This window comes from Berghia stephanieae, chromosome 8 (assembly GCF_034508935.2).
Source record: "Berghia stephanieae isolate SIO BIC M18660-M18661 chromosome 8, UCSD_Bste_1.3, whole genome shotgun sequence".
NCBI lineage: Eukaryota > Metazoa > Mollusca > Gastropoda > Nudibranchia > Aeolidiidae > Berghia > Berghia stephanieae.
In genome coordinates, this window is record NC_088367.1 from 21,358,624 (window position 1) to 21,378,980 (window position 20,357).

A 20,357-nucleotide genomic window follows, 5' to 3' on the forward strand; every position below is an offset into this window, starting at 1 on the left:
GTTTGTGTATGTGTGTGTGTGTGTGTGTATACTGGGTAGAGATTTGTTACGGTGATTGGGGTTTCTGTTCGTCTTGACTGGCTGATGATCATAGAGACCTAGGACGTACGCTTTGAACAAGGCATTGCTACCTGTAAACTCGTACAATAAAACATCCATGTCACATGTTGTCATAGGCGTTTGATAACAACATGCACGCAATTCCATCAGTGATTGGATTATCAAAACAAATAAATACATGTAAGTAATACCATTTTAATACACCAATACTATGTACATGTTACAATATTTGTAGAAAGAGAGAGAAATAAAAATTAAACATTTCAGCCTAATAAAACAAGTTTTAGATACGGATTAACACATGCTTTTCATAATATATAGAAGTCACTCTGCTCTTTGTTATTGTTTTTAACCAGCCATCTTTATGAGTAGTTCTCACTAAATTCTATCAGACTGTAAACGTTCCAGGTTACACATAGTTTTGTGTGTTGGTACGTTATATCCAGCTGGCGGATCGTGTGGGTATTTTGGCTAAACACACATCATCAAAACATATATTTTTTTTTTTCATTTCTTTTTTGACAATTTACTTTTCTATTCACTTATCTATTTACTTATCTATCATCTATCTATCTATCTATCTATCTATCTATCTATCTATCTATCTATCTATCTATCTATCTATCTATCTATCTATCTAATAAATCGTGTTATGATACAAATGTGGCATCAAGACTGCGCGACATGTAGATGTAGCTGTAGACTATAATATCATGGAAAATATCTTAATTCATATCTATCCATCTATCAATCCATATATATGCTATCTACATACTTATCTATTTACCTGAAGCTAAATCATTTATTTATTCATTTATTCATATACTCATCTTCCCCCCCCCCCCCCCCACCCCCTTTTAATGTTTGACGACGACGACTAACTAAAACTTGACAACAAGAAAACTCTCCCATCTCTTTTATTTTCTAAAAATAAATTTTAAGACCAATGATACTCTATTATATTTATTTCATCCCCCCCCCCCCCCCCTCAATTTTGCTTGTGCTCGTTTCACTGCCTGTAGCTTATGTACTCATTCATGCTTTACCCAAGGATACGACGCCAGGGCCAGAGTCACGTCAACCAGCTGGTCACTGACAACGCCCAATTGCGCTTGCTTTTGTTACAGACACCATATTATTATAACTGAGTCACAAATGCCTCTCGACAATCAATCTTTGACTTGATATCACAATTATTTTTGCTCAAATACAGATAACACCACCACCCCTACCCCTTCTCTCTCTCTCTCTCTCTCTCTCTCTCTCTCTCTCTCTCTCTCTCTCTCTCTCTCTCTCTCTCTCTCTCTCTCTCTCTCTCTCCACACATATTAAAGATAATGCATGTAATATGTAAGCAGTAAGAATATCCAACATGAAGTACGCATGTCGATATTATAATAATATTATTCGACACGGCTAACTTCAGTGAAGGAATAGATACCTAATCCATAATGTGCACCTTAAAAATAACAACAGCAGAAACAACTTTACTATAGCAGCAGCAACAACAACAACAACATCAACAGTACCAACAACAACAAAGAATATTATCATCCCCTTAAGAAGTCTCGGGTTTAAAGACGTTTTGACAAATTGGGGTAGGGTGTCTTATAAATATTCCTATGCTAAATGAGGGATTTGCCTTTATAACGCAAAAATTCCCCATCATCTTCTCTTTTCAATTTAATCAACATTTTAAAAAAATATTTTCCATCGGTAATTATTATTTTCGATCCTTTTAGACATGGACTTAACTACAATGCCTGAGACACGAAATATTAATCAAACACAAACACACCTCCTACGATAGGGGCATTTCAAACCCAGACGAGGGTATGTTGGTTATTCAAACAATCATTATTTTTGACACTTTGGTAAGCATTACGTCTACACCTACAACAGATCAAAGATTACAGACACAGTTGACAGAATGGAAATTAGAGGTACAGAACTCCACCATTAAAACGATCCGACGATAAATAGTTTTATAATGTAACATAAATTCCCCGCCATTAAACAAACGGCACATTACAGAAGCATATACGTGTAAACTTTTATTTGAAAACCAGGTGGCTTAAAGTTTTCATGGCAAGATTAACTTTTTTTTTAACCATATTGTTTCCCATTCTTTACCGGATTATAACTGCACACACCAACCGCTTATATGCTTATATTTTTAAAAATATAAAAATTGATAAACCAAAAAAAAAAAAGGAGAACTGCATATATAATATCAAAGGTGGTTATTAATCCAATGAACCCCACCCTAGTGCTCCCTCAAGCCATACCTATATTGTGCGCTTTCAATGATTTATCATTTGTCCGAGAGAGAGAGAGAGAGAGAGAGAGAGAGAGAGAGAGAGAGAGAGAGAGAGAGAGAGAGAGAGAGAGAGGGGGGTATGTGGACGCCATTCATTGTCAAATTGAGCAAGAGAAATCAGAGACAATAATCTATACTATATCGTAGAACGGAGACCATTATAATCATAACTGGCCAAATCCATTGTTCAAATATAGGCTGTTAAAACCCTATTGCCACAAATGCTGGGATAAAACACGTTTGTTTGGTCCGGGCTACTTGTATGCTTGTCTTGGACTTAACCAGATTAATGTGGAATGTTTGGGACCAAATCAATGAGACTTTGTGATTAATCGTTCGGTTTTAAGGACAAGTGGCCTATTTCGCATTCTAAAAAAAACAACTTTCCAAACGGTAATTGGACTTGGACACCTTTGCAAAGATTAAAATGATTAACATGAAAAAAAAAAATATCTAGAGCTTTTCTATAGCGCAATATCCTCTAAACGTGCTCGAAGCGTTTCACAAAGGGCCCCTAATCGACAGCAACACTTAACATGTAGGATAAGACATGACTGACGCATATAGAAGGATATATTACATATTTATATTATTTAGACAGAGACAACACTGTTAACGACCAGGTACTCAGTTTACACTTGAGTACGGTGAGAGAATGTGAGTAATTGTCAAGGACTCAACTGTGTGCCGCTCAGAGTAGGACCCGAACCCAAGACCTCGTGATCCGAAGGTGAGTGATGGGCCTGCCCATCAATGTTTTGTTTATTCATCTTAACAACCCCACTACCACATCATCTCATTCATATGTAGTGTTTCATTCATCCTGTTTGTTGAAAAGGGGGAAACCCGAAACGTCCATTCTATCTGTTTTCGTAATTAAATTGAAGTTTACATTCAATTTCACATTGTTATTTATTATATCATAGGACGATTTGAATGTACTTGAAATTATCCTTGTACCGATCTTGAATTAAAATACGCACTACACGACATGTAAACACGCTAGGATGAGCCATATTATTACATGTGTAATGATTACAATATTATTATAAAGGATTAAAGAACAATTTTCAAAATAAATTGATGCAAATATTTAAAGAAATGATAACCTTCATCAGTCCATGTGGCTCAAATGGTACAAGACTATTTTTTTTTAAAAAGACCCCCTCCCCCCTTCCATACACACACACACACACACACACAAACACACACAAATGATAATCAGAGGGCCGGGCAACATCGGGTTAGCAGAAAGTGTCTAGAAGTGTCAAAAATAGTATGGACTAAGTATAACAGAACAACAACAACAAAATATATATAATATATAGGTACAAATACTGATGTAAATAATCTTCTTGTTTTTTTTTTAAAAAAGGCAGAAAAGAGGGAAATAGCATATCTCAGAAATGGGTCTTATTATAAATATAACTAGACCCTACGCTCCAACTTTTTCTAAGCTCTTTATCAAGAATATTTATAAAAAGAATAATGGTTTCAACCCTGTATTTTTGGGTTGGTATAGAAACTGTTGAAATAAAAAACACATACAGAGAGTTAGTTATATGAAATATGTCTGGCAGGTCTGGTGTTAGATGTGCCAATTAAGCACACTCAAATGCATTCACACACAAACACACACACACACACATATACGCGCGCACACACACACACACACGTACGCACGCACACACACACACACAATATCATTCAAGTCACATATAAAACATAAAATGCTACAGACAGGACAGACCTGACTTTCAATTCAAAACTATATTTTAATAATTTATTATTTTCTTCTTTTTTTTTTTATCATTCAAATGTAATCTAGAGATTATTTATTTCCGTTACCTCTTTATTACATTGACAACCCTGAGTGGTCTATAGAGCCATATTTTGCCTATTATTGACAGTGGTTCAAAAACTTGTAGAATAACACGGGGACAAAACAATCTCGGTCCGTTGTTCTACCACGCGTATCGTGTTTTATGAAGAACTAATGAAGCAAATCAAACCTCGGGACTATCGTCCACACAATGACAATAAAACTACCGTGCACTGATAAGACATTCCTTTTTTTTTTTTTTTTTTCATCATTTTGTGCGGCTATGTGGTCTAGTGGTATGACACTCGCTTTCGGATCGGAAGGTCCCGGGTTCGAGCCTCGCTCGGCGCATAGTTGAGTCCTTGGAAAAGACTCTTTACTCACATTCTCTCACCGTACTCAAGTGTAAAATGAGTACCTGGTCGTTAACAGCGTTGTCTTTGTCCGAAAAATTGTAATATCGCCTAACAGGCGTCATGTCTCGTCCTACATGTTAAATGTTGCTGTTGACCAGGGACCCCTTGTAAAGCGCATTGAGCACGTTAAGTGGATATTGCGCTATATAAATGCTCAATTATTTTTTTTGGTCAGATAATAATTGTGTTGCTCCAAATATCGATATCGATTACGACCCCCCCCCCCCCCCCCCCCCCCCCATCCTACCCTTTCTTGTCAAAAAGTCTCAAACGTTAAGACTTAAGTTAATAAATTGATCTCTTATAATAAATTGCTCAAAAGTGCTCAAAGCGCTTTACAAGGAAGGGGTCCCTAGCCAACAACGACATATAAAATGAATGACGGGACATGACACTTTTTTTTTTTAGGACAGAGACAACGCTGTTAACGGCCAGGTACTCATTTTTACACCTGAGTACGGCGAGAGAATGTGAGTAAAGAGCCTTCTCCAAGGACTCAACTATGCGACGAGCGAGGCTCGAACCCAGGACATTTCGATGCGAAAGCGAGTGTCATACCATAAGATCACATAGCCGAGCGTCAAAGAGGGGGGGGGGGGGGGGGTCAGGTTTGAGACTTGCTCAAGAGGTTGACCTGACATCTTAACTAATTTAACCACCATTTTTGGTAGTGGTAAACATTTTCTGGCCATATTTTTAAAAAATAAAATGCGTTTTATCAGTGTTATCGCATAAAATACGCCGTTCGTTCCAGGTTTTCTTACTTGAAATGTCCTGCTTTTGTTACCGATATTATGCCAGGATTAAACTGGTAGGAATAGCGGAAAGAACTTTGCTCTTGACTGTTTAGAATAATTAATATTACGTACTAAAAAAAAAAAGAAAAAGAATGAAAACAATTTCAAAAAAAAAAAAAAAAAGAAAAGAAAGAATGAAAGAAAGAAAGAGAAAATGTATTCATGTTTGCCTATCAAAACAACCAATACTTTTTAAGGATCGAAACGTCGTCAGCGTTTTAAAACACGAACGTTCCAACAAAACAAAAACAAACAAAAATATTTCGAAATGCTAAATTTTTTGTTTTTGTTTTTGTTTTCATAATTTGTCAGAGTTGGTAAATATTTGCTGGCAATTTTATTTTGTTATTAGGGGAGAGCAGGTAAAAGAATGAGGAATAGGAGGTGGAGTGAGAGGTTTTGTCTCTTTGATTTTGTTTTTCCATTTCGTTAAATAGACAATGCCATACAATGTCAAGAAAAAGACACATTCAAAAACCCTTTTAAAGCAAGACTGAATCTACTTTTTAAAAAAAATGATTTCACCTCCATCTTTCTTTGGTTATAACTCAACATCTAACTGTTGTTAAGTTTTTGGAGAATTTTTTTTTTTTTTGGGGGGGGGGGGGAGAGAGAGAAGAGAGAGAGAGAGAAGAGAGAGAGAGAGAGAGAGAGAGAGAGAGAGAGAGAGAGAGAGAGCGAGAGAGAGAGAGAGAGAGGGGGGGGGGAGGTTGGGTTTTTTTTTGTGTGTGTGTGGTTTGTTTTTTGTTTTTTTTGTTTGTTTTTTTTTTTTTGTTATTTTTTTTTTTTAAAGAGAGCAGTAACTGGGATTTGATTCTCGTGCTTCATATGTAGAGTCCAATCAAGCTCCTCTTTTAAATAGTTAACTGCCGTACTCTAGAAAGGCACGAGGCACGTATTAAAATTTGGCCACAAAACTCGTTCTTCAAATATCGATTGATTTAAATGACATCGCGAAGTCCCAGGTTAGAGAGTTTTAGCCAAGATAATGGTCATTTATTTCGATCGATATCTGAAGGACGAGTTTTCTGGCCAAACGTTTAAAGAGTACGACAGTTAACTTAACTGGTTAAAGGACGTACACAATCCCCCAAACTCTCTCCAGGTTAAGGGACTACACAATCCCCCAAACTCTCACCAGGTTAAGGGACGTACACAATCCCCCAAACTCTCTCCAGGTTAATGGACTACACAATCCCCCAAACTCTCACCAGGTTAAAGGAGTACACAATCCCCCCAAACTCTCTCCAGGTTAAGGGACGTACACAATTCCCCCATACTCTCACTAGGTTAAGGGACGTACACAATCCCCCACACTCTCACTAGGTTAAGGGACGTACACAATTCCCCCATACTCTCACCAGGTTAAGGGACATACACAATCCCCCATACTCTCACAAGGTTAAGGAAATAAACAATCCCCCATACTCTCACCAGGTTAAGGGACGTACACAATCCCCCATACTCTCACCAGGTTAAGGGACGTACACAATCCCCCAAACTCTCTCCAGGTTAAGGGACGTACACAATCCCCCATACTCTCACCAGGTTAAGGGACGTACACAATCCCCCATACTCTCACCAGGTTAAGGGACGTACACAATCCCCCAAACTCTCTCCAGGTTAAGGGACGTACACAATCCCCCATACTCTCACCAGGTTAAGGGACGTACACAATCCCCCATACTCTCACCAGGTTAATGGACGTACACAATCCCCATACTCTCACCAGGTTAAGGGACGTACACAATCCCCCATACTCTCACCAGGTTAAGGGACGTACACAATCCCCCATACTCTCACCAGGTTAAGGGACGTACACAATCCCCCATACTCTCACCAGGTTAAGGGACGTACACAATTCCTCCATACTCTCACCAGGTTAAGGGACGTACACAATCACCCATACTCTCACCAGGTTAAGGGACGTACACAATCCCCCATACTCTCACCAGGTTAAGGGACGTACACAATCCCCCATACTCTCACCAGGTTAAGGGACGTACACAATCCCCATACTCTCACCAGGTTAAGGGACGTACACAATCCCCCATACTCTCACCAGGTTAAGGGACGTACACAATACCCCATACTCTCACCAGGTTAAGGGACGTACACAATCCCCCATACTCTCACCAGGTTAAGGGACGTACACAATTCCCCCATACTTTCACCAGGTTAAGGGACGTACACAATCCCCCATACTCTCACTAGGTTAAGGGACGTACACAATCCCCCATACTCTCACCAGGTTAAGGGACGTACACAATCCCCCATACTCTCACCAGGTTAAGGGACGTACACAATTCCTCCATACTCTCACCAGGTTAAGGGACGTACACAATCACCCATACTCTCACCAGGTTAAGGGACGTACACAATCCCCCATACTCTCACCAGGTTAAGGGACGTACACAATCCCCATACTCTCACCAGGTTAAGGGACGTACACAATCCCCCATACTCTCACCAGGTTAAGGGACGTACACAATCCCCCATACTCTCACCAGTTTAAGGGACGTACACAATCCCCCATACTCTCACCAGGTTAAGGGACGTACACAATCCCCCATACTCTCACCAGGTTAAGGGACGTACACAATCCCCCATACTCTCACCAGGTTAAGGGACGTACACAATCCCCTATACTCTCATCAGGTTAAGGGACGTACACAATCCCCCATACTCTCACCAGGTTAAGGAAATAAACAATCCCCCATACTCTCACCAGGTTAAGGGACGTACACAATCCCCCATACTCTCACCAGGTTAAGGGACGTACACAATCCCCCATACTCTCACCATATTAAGGGACGTACACAATCCCCCATACTCTCACCAGGTTAAGGGACGTACACAATCCCCCATACTCTCACCAGGTTAAGGGACGTACACAATCCCCCATACTCTCACCAGGTTAAGGGACGTACACAATCCCCCATACTCTCACCAGGTTAAGGGACGTACACAATCCCCCATACTCTCACCAGGTTAAGGGACGTACACAATCCCCCATACTCTCACCAGGTTAAGGGACGTACACAATCCCCCATACTCTCACCAGTGCGATCTCATTCCCATGAAATTCGTCAAAAACTGCAGTAAACCACCAATATAATCAATATACCGCTCACAACATGTCGATTACAGACCAACAAATATTCACAATATATTTTTTCATAATATTGCTGTCTCGTTATTCCACCTTTTCGGCTACTTGTTTTGTGTTTTTAAGGGGTTTATAGCGCTTGCAACACATTTAGGTCATTTCAGCGTCAGTAAAAAAGAAGAAAATGGGATAGTAAAGAATGTTACAATTACAATCAAAGCGCCTAAGAATAAGTAAGACAAAAGGGAATTAGTTCAAATAGAGAACGAACGTAGATTCCAAGAGCACACTATCAGTGTACTTAGTTTGAGATCACCAAATTGTCTCATCCAGACACAAGTACAGGTCCCTGCCAAAAACACAGTCAAATGTTTACAAATCATACATATATGTAAAACAAACAATAATAATACAGTGCAAAACATCTCCCTAAACTCTATCTATAAATTTGGCTGTTTTCCATCCAGCCAGGGCCATGACAGAACCAAGTAATCGCATTCCAAGACAAAGACAATAAAGCATGTTAGAAAACATATGTTAAAGGGGGATAGCAGACACAGTAATGCCTCTCTGCCCACTGTGGGAGGTCAGGAACCCATACCCAGCTATTCGGCTATGCTTCTAAACGTGGCTGTTTAACGAGAAATTTGGTTTTCCTTGACACGACATTGTATGGCGGAGCCTGTTTAATTGACGAGAATGAAAAATCGAGGAGATAACTCAATCTAAGCTATGGTGACAACGTGACCGTAGTTTTATCCCTTTCATGCGAAAAAAAGCTACTGAGGAGTTAGGGGGAAACGATTTGGTACCTGCTGATAATTTACCAAAAAATATTATATTTGTATGGAGTTAGATGTTTCATTCAAGGGAAGCAATCATATAGACCTTACAGAGGTTATTTATTCCATGAGTTGTTAAGCCTGAAAGCAAAATGTCTTCTTTTGAAACCAAGAGTAATAATTGCATATCAAATTAAATTAAAATTGAATTCCCTTCATTCATCCCCAAAGGGACATTTGTCTTTAGGGTCCATTCCAAGGGAAGACTGGAATAACCCACGCGTCAGCCGCAGGGCAGCGCAGCAAAGTGAGCTAGGGCGAGGTGACTTGCTCAAGGCCACACAGCCAGCAGCGGGTGATTGAACTCGGTACCTTCTTTAAAATAAAAATAATTAATAATTGAGCTTTATATAGCGCAATATCCACTAAATGTGCTCAAAGCGCTTTCCTTCACTTTCTTCCACTGTTCCGCCACCACAAGATCTTAACTTTTCAAATTGATAATCCATAATTTAAGTCACTCCACCCCCATGATTTTAAAAAGAGAAATCTTATTTATTCAACTTCTTTTTTTCTCTCTTTTTTCTAATACATAGATGAGTTTTGATTGCTTTTTTTTCAAACTATCAAAAGATACACTCTGTTCAATTGGACAGGTAAATCGTTCTAAAGAATTGGAGTCAATTTATCAAAATACCTATCGTCGATATAGCCTACAAATTCCAAGAAAACTGAGTATTATATTCAGTAACAAATCTTCGCTAAGTCTTAAGGACTTCAAATATCACAGAGCCGGATGTCTCTCTGGGATATATCATTCAAAATCAATCCTCTATCCCTTGGAAAAATAACCATGATTAATTAGAATTACAATAATTTATTAGTCATTTCATCTTTTCGTCTCTTCTCTGCGTAAGAAAATAAAAGAGAAAGAAAAAAAAGATAAAGTAAAAATATTGGAGGAAAATCAAACAGCCTCTGACTGTAACTAGAGCAGTCATATGGCCCATGAAGCCAGATTTTATCCCGTTCTTTTTCTGTTATTTCCGTAAAACGGACATTAGCAATTGCTTGTCACCCCTTTGATAGGACAATACTTGACCACAGTGTACTTTCCGCCATATCAGCCAGACCCATTCATTTAATCATTACTGCTATCCGAACAAATGGGACAAAAAAAAAATTAACAAATAAAAAAATTTAATAAATAAAAATAACTTATCCGGATCGAAAATGTCCCTTTAGCTTATCACGCGACCGCTTTACGGATTGTACGATCGAAACCATCCTTTACTGTGAGCAATCAGATATTTACTTCTCAGAAAAGCTAACATTGAAGAAAATAATAAATACTGGCATACAGACGGAAGGTGGAAACGTTATTCCTATAACGAGTTAACGAGCGGGTATATTGAACACAATCAAATCAATCGATATCGGTTAATGCAGAGCACACACACACACACACACACACACACACACACACACACACACATTTATTAAACACACTACCTCCCTCTCCCGGCCCATATTATGTTCATGCAAGACAAGAAATATATCGCGCATATGGTGCCAAAGTGCCAACTGAGGCTATAACTGTAAGTAGACAATGTAAGAGCGAAAAACGAGAGAGAGCAGCAGCCCGGGGTTAACTTCAAAGGTTTGAGAGTTTTTATCAAGATGAGGGTCATTTAAAGGAGAGTTTTCTGGCCAAATTTTTGCATACGTGTCTTTCCAGAGTACGACAGTTAACTGGTTAATACTTGATTATGGAGAATGCATCAAACATGCAAAAACAAAGACTTTCATGCAACTGCTTCCCTCCCACGTATTTCCAGAACGGGACGCAAGTCTCATAATTTGGGGGGGGGGGGGGGGGGGGAACCCCTATTCATTATACTATTTCAATCCAGGGTAAGATTGATGTCAACAAACAAACCTTACAAAATTATCTACAAATGAAATCGGTTCCAAAGCGAATTGTGTTCAATGAATAAAAGGCAAAAAAAAAAAATAATAAATAAAAAAAAAAACGAACGACAATAAAATCACCATTTAAGAAATACTTTACATTCGTATAATTTAGCTTATTTTACTTTTGCTATTATCATTTTTAGTGTTGTGCAGTCTATATGGATTGAATAAGATTTAATAAATCGAGAAGTTCAAACCCAGTCGTCTGAACGACCATATTTTAGATCCCGGGAGTAAAGAAAAAAAAAAAAAAAGAAAGATAAAAGGATAGAAAGGCATCTTGGAGTCATGACCTAGGTGTGGTCCACCCCCCCCCCCCCCCACCCCACCCTTTCCCCTACCCCCACCCCAAAGATTTTAAAAACACAAACACTTGTTCGAGTGGAGTTTCTTCTGTGAAGACTTTCTGCTCCAGCTTTACCCGAGTTTCTTGTTACTTATAAGTCGAGTAAAAACAGCACGCCCAAATAGTTTGAATTGTCAACCCCAGTATTGGGTAGTCGCTAATCAAACACTGAGTCAATACATAAAACCAACAAGCGGCCTAAGACACTATGTTAACCATTGGCGCGAGGAGGTAGGTCTGGAGAAGTCCAAAAATGAACCCTTCCACAGAAAGAAGAAAAAAAAAAAACCCCAGTTAACACTGGGCAAATAAATAAATAAATAAGAGCATAAGACTCTTTTTGCTAAAAGATGATTTTAAAAATGCCATCAAAATCAAAAGGTGTATCTGAAAATAATGAATTAATTAACCAATTAACTTATTGTTATTGACTTATCTAGTTATTTATAAACGTATCTTATATATTAATTAACTAATCAATTAACTAAATTATTCATTAATATATATAAATTTATTCTTTTATTTAGTCATATATGTATTTATTTATTGATTCCTATTTTTAAAAAATATAGATATAAATGTATTTATAATATCTATTTTATTTTCATTTATTCATTCATTTATTTTTTCCGGAGCGAAGCTATTCAATCTCAATTGATCAATGAAGAATCGCATTCTATCATAGTATCTTATCGTGTTATTGTTATTATTGATTTCTGATTAATAATTTACTAACGATGGAAGAATCAATTGCATTGGCGGGCTTGCATGATTGCCATAAATTGAGTTCATAGTGTCAACGAATACCAGCGCTGTAGGCCAAGAAAAGAACATTGCAGGGGTATTATTTATCCGTGGCGGGCTTTTATTATCTATGATAACAATAACAGGCCTTGTGTTGTCGAAACGAATCATTTTGTCCCCCTAAAACCAATTAGATATCTAGTGGGAGTTCCATAATTTCGAAGTCATGAAGTTGGTAATGAGAGGTGGGCGGGGAGGGGGTGAAATATGGAAAAGTATTGAGTATGTTATACGTCAAAACATTACGATTGACTGTACTGACGAGTGCATCAAAGTTACTCAAATAGCTAAAAATACAAACTAGTTGTGACCCACCGTCTCAAAGCAGTATTATATCGGCTGGACTAGGACCCTAATGAGTGTATTTAGTATTGAAATTATAATAAATACGATTTTTGAGAAATTTTCAATCTTTCAAACCTGGGATTTCGCGAAGAGAGTTTTTGCCCAGATGAAGGTCATTTAAATCGATCGATATTTGAAGAACGAGCTTAGTGGCCGAATTAATTATTTTAAATACGAGTTTTTCCAGAGTACGACAGTTAACTGGTTAAATACAGATAGAAACACATCATTATGTTTTGTTTTTTTTAAACATATTTTCGGACTCATTTCCGCGCATTTACTATCCTTAATGCGCCTCACAATAACATTTCATTCAACAACTCCATAACATGCAGTATGTTTTATGCCTAACGACGCTGTTTCGACTCAATATCCTCGCATTATCCATCACAGCGTATAGCCATGTAGCTACCCATCTTCATCCGGATTGAGCGAGATAGAGCGTTTAGGTGTTCAGGGACCAACGTTTTTTCGTTTTATTTTCACACACATCCAATCACTGGCGCGTCCACGCGTCCTGCCTCTGGGCTTAGTAATAATATGCCGAGATATTCAAGCGGCACTTGGGATCAACTTGGAGTATGGCATCACTCTTGTTGCTAGAGAACGAGGCGTTAGCAACGTCCACCCACAGAGGAAGAGGAGGGGGAGAGAGAGAGAGAGAGAGAGAGAGAGAGAGAGAGAGAGAGAGAGAGAGAGAGAGAGAGAGAGAGGGGAATATTTATAAATATAAAATATTAAAATATATAAACATACATTTATTTATTTGTTTATTATATATTTCTTTATTTGTTTATTATATATTTATTTGTTTATTATATATTTATTTGTTTATTATATATTTATTTGTTTATTATATATTTATGTGTTTATTATATATTTATTTGTTTATTATAATATATTTATTTATTTGTTTATTATATATTTATTTATGTGTTTATTATATATTTATTTATTGCCAATGCTTTTCCTAACCATGCCTGTTGTCCTGACCAAAGACCACAGATCGATACGTAGTTCGTTTTGTTTCATTCATTATATATGAGCAACGGTTTTATTTGCAATAAGTATACAAGGACAACAATACCAGCACAACGATCACTTTGAACTAATCGAACTATGTGTCATAAAGTGTCATGATTTATCACTAGATCTAGTTTTTATTTTACTCTTTTATTATCATGATAGCGCACACTGACACACACAAAATAAAAACAAAATAAATAAATAAATAAATAAATAAAACATTTAAAAAATTAAAAAATTTGGCCAGAATATTTTAACTTATCGATGGATGATAAATTAAGATTATGACCTCAACTTGACAAATATTAAACCCGAGCCTTCAAAGAATCTCCCTCTCACTTTTTTTTTTTAATAAAAACATCGGGGGTCATCTAAATATGTGGATAAATGGCTAAATTATTTTAAAAGTTATTTTGTCTTTGCATGACAGTATAACCTCTCTCTCTATAACCCTCCAACCGGGTAATGGCGATATCGTTCTATAGAATAAGATATCAAATCATTTCAAATCGATCTATTGGGATTAGACGGTTGAAAGGCAAATGAAAAAGGGGATGGGGGGCGGGGGTGGCGACAATGGGGCGGTGGTGGTTATGAAGGGGAAAGTATGAAATGTGCTCGAGTGAAAACGATTGTGTTGTGTGTGTGATGTGTGTGTGTGAGAGAGAAAGAAAGATATATATATATATATATATATATATATATATATATATATATATATATATATATATATATAGACAGACAGAGAGAGTGAGAGCGAGAGAGAGAGAGAGAAAGAAAGATATATATATATATATATATATATATATATATATATATATATATATATATTATATATATATATATATACACATAGTTAGATAGATAGATAGATAGATAGATAGATAGATAGATAGATAGATAGATAGATAGATAGATAGATAGATAGATAGATAGATAGATAGATAGATAGATAGATAGATAGGTAGATAGATAGATAGATAGATATTATTATTTAAAATATTTACCACAATGTTTGAGACAGTCTACATTAATGTTTCAGGCAAATATTCAGGTAAATATTTTAAATAATAATAATTCGCTCCATTACTGCATGTCGAGCACTTTTCGTACCATATTTGTATCAAACACAATTCAATAGATAGATAGATAGATAGATAGACAGACAGACAGACAGAGAGAGTGAGAGAGAGAGGGAGAAGAGAGAGAGAGAGAGAGAGAGAGAGAGAGAGAGAGAGAGAGAGAGAGCGAGAGAGAGAGAGCGAGAGAGAGAGAGAGCGAGAGAGAGAGAGAGAGAGAGAGAGAGAGAGAGAGAGTATAGGTGGTTAAAAACCTTCGATTTAAAGAAATACATAGCTATTTAGTGGGACACGAGGAAATTACTGAACATAGTGAGATATGAAGTAAATAATACCATTCTGGAGAAAGAGAGAACACGCGAAGTAGGGAGGGAGAGATAAGGGAGATCGGCCAGGTAGGGGGTGGGGGGGTTGGAGTCTATAGGTGAGACCAAGGCTGATTGTTGGTCGTTGTATACTGTAATTGATTCTAGCCTAGTATTTTTTATCAATGTTAGCGGTGATCGTTGTTAGCACTAGTTAGTGGTGGAATGTAGTGGAAAAATAACAAACAAACAAAATCAACTAGACCCAATAGTTTATGAATGTCTTGATTTAATAAGGATATAAATCACATATTATCCTCGACACACTGTATATCGAAAATGTAACTGCTAAAAACGGAATAATGTTCGGTGGGAGAAACGTTCGTTAAAAAGGAGATCAACGAATGCATGTGTTAGAAAGTGCTGCGCGGTGTTTTAATAAATGTGTTGAATTGATTACCAATAATATGTCTTAATATTTCCGTACTCTTTTAATAAGTTAGTGTTTTGAAACATTGCGGTATAAAAGATTTGTGAGGAGTTCTATTTCAATAGGATGAAGGATAATATAACAATAACAGCTTAAATCAGTGTTATTTCATTGTGAGGAGGGGGGGGGGGGGTATAATAATCCAATGAAATTTAGATCATTCTAAATTTGGGAATGTGGATGACCAGCGAATTGCTTTGTGTGAACAATAAGTTCCCCATTGCATCTGAACCTTCTTTCCTAACTTTTTTTCTTTCTCTTAAATTGAATCTTATAATGTGTCGACTTTCACCGGAGTTAACAAATAGTTAAAAGTTCAGTTTCCATTTTCCTCTTTCTTGTAAAATAAAACCGTAGGCACCCGGTAAACACGACATAACACGTTAAGAGGCATAAGCCACATCTATTTATCTATTTTATTTTATCTATTGCAGTTATTCTATTTTAATTATCTATCTATCTATCTATCTATCTATCTATCTATCTATCTATCTATCTGTCCATTAAATATATCTATCTATCTGTTGATGAAATCTATCTATCTATTTATCGATTAAATCTATCCATCTATCTAAAAATCGATATATTTCTTTTTTTTTTTAATCAAATTAAATATAGGCTTATTCATCAATTTATTCAATGATTCATTTATCAATTTATATATTTACCCACGAATCTACCACTTCTGTAACATAATGTTTATAGGCCTAATATAAGTTTTGTTATACTGTAAATAGCAACAAGCTGCAAAACAAAATTTCAGGGTTTCGAGCTCTAAAAGAGATCCAGAACCTTCTCAATCAAACACTTCAAAACAATGTCTAGAAATTCGGGCAGTCCGTCAGTGACCTACGCTTATGATAACACGGTGGCAGCCATAACAGTTTTCAAGATTCGTTGATATAATATAATTATTGTTGTTACCACTACGTACACATACTGGACTGGCTAACTTCTCCCAAAATGTCCGGTAAACCATCAACGGGACCTATCCTGGTCAAGTCTAAATCAGACATGACACACAACAGAAGCGTCAAAGTAAGTTTCACAAGCAATTCTGTTTTGTTTTGTTTGTTTTTTGGGGGATTTTTTTTATTTTTTTTATTTTTATTTTTTTTTTGGAAGCGGGGGGCGGGGGAGGGGGGTGGGGGGAGTTATACTTTCTTTATTTTATTATTATTATTATTATTATTATTATTATTATTATTATTATTATTATTATTATTATTATTATTATTATTATTATTATTATTATTATTATTATTATTATTATTATTGTTATTATTATTTCCATACGAGGGACGTTTGAATATGAAAAATTATATGACCAATTTCCACGACTGTATCAACCATAGTATAGTAAATATTAAATGAAACCAAATCTCTGTCGTGGCACGCGTCCTTTTTGTACCAGCACTTTTACAGTATCCGTCACTGCCTATAGTCGGGTAATCACCCACATTCGAGTCCAGTTGGGTCATTGCATATAAATTGCCTTATCAAGTGAAACAACACCGGGGTCAGAGATTTGTCACCAACCTGATCACTGACCGCGCTCAACCTCGAATTCTTTATTTTAATTACGACACAAAACATCATTAGGCTGAGACCTCGACGTCACAATTCATGTGCTGTTATTATATTTTAAAATAATATATTATTTTAAGTGGTTGGAACGCGAGACAGGGCATAGGCAACTTGCTCAAGGCCATACGGCTCGGCAGATGTGTGTAGAACCCTGTACATGCAAGCTCCAAGTTAAGACCATGACGCTGGGCAATTCTCGGAAGGTCACCCCACCCCCCACTCCCCAAAATAAAAACAACAAAACCCAAGATTATGGACAGTCCATATATTTTCTATATCGGATGCTGCTTTTATTTTGTTTGCTTTCTTCTTTTAAAAATAACTTACAAGACTGTCGAATGCGGCGAATCGTTATCTTCAATATCAACGATTGTTATTGATATCCGTGTTTTTTTTTTAAATACTTAAAAAGCACTCATTGAGCTAAATAGAGCAAATCACGCCTTTATCTGTGCTCAATGGGGCATGATACATACTGATAGCACTTCACTAAAATACTAGTTTAAGATGATACCACCCTTTTTCTATTAAAAAAATTTCGAGTAAGATTTTCTTTTCTGCTAAGGATAACCGCTCTTAACTTGTCACAGAGTCTTAAACCTGAAATGTCGAACAACAGATAAATAGACTTGTTGATGACAATTTAGGGCGGGGGATCGTCTTTATCTTTCAACATGATAATATTGGGGAAAAGTTAATACGCTAAAATGGGAAAAAAATCAAAGTTTTTGTCAAAGTATGAGAGAAAACCTTTCATGTATCGGTCGAGATACAATATCACCGTGCTTCTTCTCTTGTTCATTTTCTTGCACCCCTTCCGTATTGTCTTATTGTCATACTTTTTAAAAAATAAAACTGATTCCAGTACCGTTTTATAGCTTGGAAAAGTTAGAGAGAGAGAGAGAGAGAGAGAGAGAGAGAGAGAGAGAGAGAGAGAGAGAGAGAGAGAGAGAGAGAGAGAGAGAGAGAGAGATATGAAAAAAACATTTCGTCCGTTTCACTACAATAGTGATCATTACTGTCCTCAATCCATCAGTTTCAATTACTAAGACAAACAGAAAGATAGATATAGATATGTAGGTATGGATATAAATAAAATAGATAGATATTATATCCATCCTCCTCCATACCTACATATCTATATCTATCTTTCTGTTTGTCTCTATATTTTATCAATTCATCCATTTATATTTAAACCTCTAAATTCGTGGCCGTCAAAGCATATTTCAAACAGCGGCGGCAGCTGAGTTACATTTTAAATCATACATTCAGCCACGTCTGTTATTTTTACAAATTTGACGACGAGGGAACTGAGGTTGGGTGGAAAAAAAAAGAAGAAGAAAAAAAACAACACAAAAATTAATAAATTATTTTTTTATTTGTTTTATTAATAACCTAATATTATTAATTTTTGACGGTCTCTGCCAAATCAGTCGCTAAAAAAAACTTGCTGAACCCAGTGAACATACATTAATAGAATTCCTTTTAAGTAAACTCAAGAAAAGGTCCAAGATAGACAAGGCGTCAACCGCAGTGCAGGGCCGAAAATTAAGCAATGGGGTTAAATCTCTCGCCTTAGGCCTTACAATCATGGCTCTGAATGAGAAAATTGCTCCAAGATTTACAATCACTGAGCTATGAAAGGTTTGCAAGCATAGATTTATATATGCTATTTGACTTTCCATACCGTCATTGTGAAACTCAATGACGAATTCTAATTGATTTACAATGGAAGATGTCCAACAAGCCATTGTTTTACATGCATTACTGAAAACCAAGTTTAAAAGTGTGTTCTGCAAAGGGTTGTATGTAATAAATTGCCCCTTTTATTTTTCTGTAGTCACGGCCTAATGATATTTGCAAATCAGTACAAATCTTCCTCCCTCCCCCGAAACATAAAAAAATAAACAAAATAATATTTGGCTTACCCCTATCTCAACAAGCTCAAAGATTAATAGTAATAAAATTTTAATAATAATAAAATAATAAAATTTTACAATGTTATATATAAAAAAGAAATGTTTTAAGATGCTTTTCAACGAATTTTACATTATCACTGCCTCGGATGTCTCTGAAGGGAGATTTGAAAAAGGGTGTCGAATATCCAAACGATTGCTCATAAATTAAAACCCCAATAAAAAATAACAAAACAAACTTAAAATAACAGAAGATAAATATCAAAACAAAAAGCAAAAGTAAAACAAAACAAAATTCAACAAAAAATATTATTGTTACGCCGTGACGCACGTCGTGATTGTCGTTTAAATATATCATTCCAGTTTGATTTACCAAGCAACAACAGGATGTCAGCCAAAACGCCATCACCCTCCCGACGCCGCACTTCTGCATCACCGCCACGGCAGCAGCAGCAGCAACAGCACTCTTCGCCATCAGCTGCTTCCAGGAAGACAATCTCATCCGCCGCCAAAAAGTCCGCCTCACCGCCCAGAGGAAGACAAGAGGAGAAAGGCAAAGCTTCTGCGTCGAGTAAAGACGCGGGTCGGAGAAAGAGTAGTTCGAAATCTCCTTCATCCAAGTCTAGAAAGGCGTCGAATGCTAAAGGTTCTCCGTCGCCATCTAGGTCCCAATCTGGGAAGAGTCGTGGGAGTAGTAAGGGCCGGGGCTCTTCAAAAGACGGAAGCGGCAAAGGTACGGTTTAAACTTTTTTCAATTTATCATAATACATACTGTTAAATATGCTTATTTATAAATCTTAATATTTGCCGAAATATAGGTGTTCAATAAGCTTCACAATGTATCATCATCCCCCCGACAGGATTTAGCTTCAAGGAACCAAATTTCCATTTCAGACGAGGTGTAGCCTGAAATGAGCCCTTTTTGTACAAACAATCTTAACAATTCTACTTTGAATTGTTCGAATATTATGTAATATTTGTAAGATCTGAATAAAATCGACATTTAACGAAAAACGATTGCATTTGAGATGAAGATAAAGTTTATCAAACACAAAGCACTACCATTTCAATTTAACGCTCGCTTTCTGTTGGGTACCATTGGAAAATCACAACTCTACAGTATAATTTTTCAGGCCTTCGTTGTTGATTTAAAACATTAAAAACTTTTTAAAACATTTT

At 36.7% G+C, this 20,357-nt stretch overlaps 2 protein-coding genes across 11 annotated transcripts in view; one reads left to right on the top strand and one right to left on the bottom strand.

The window, feature by feature from the left end:
* LOC144978352 (lipase maturation factor 2-like) overlaps window positions 1-20,357 on the bottom strand; it is a 59,314-nt gene that overhangs the window by 17,579 nt on the left and 21,378 nt on the right. The window lies entirely within an intron of this gene.
* Window positions 7-20,357, top strand: part of LOC144978350 (uncharacterized) — a 30,320-nt gene continuing 9,969 nt past the window's right edge. The window contains exons 1-3 of one of the 9 annotated variants that reach the window (XM_078924265.1): window positions 15,289-15,339; window positions 16,413-16,713; window positions 19,542-19,911. In XM_078924265.1, the coding sequence (XP_078780391.1) occupies window positions 16,639-16,713; window positions 19,542-19,911 (445 nt within the window). In that variant the 5' untranslated portion in view covers window positions 15,289-15,339; window positions 16,413-16,638. Of the gene's footprint in view, window positions 241-15,288; window positions 15,606-16,412; window positions 16,714-19,541; window positions 19,912-20,357 lie in introns of those variants that run through there. The other 8 variants (XM_078924266.1, XM_078924264.1, XM_078924262.1 and 5 more) reach the window with 8 other exon arrangements.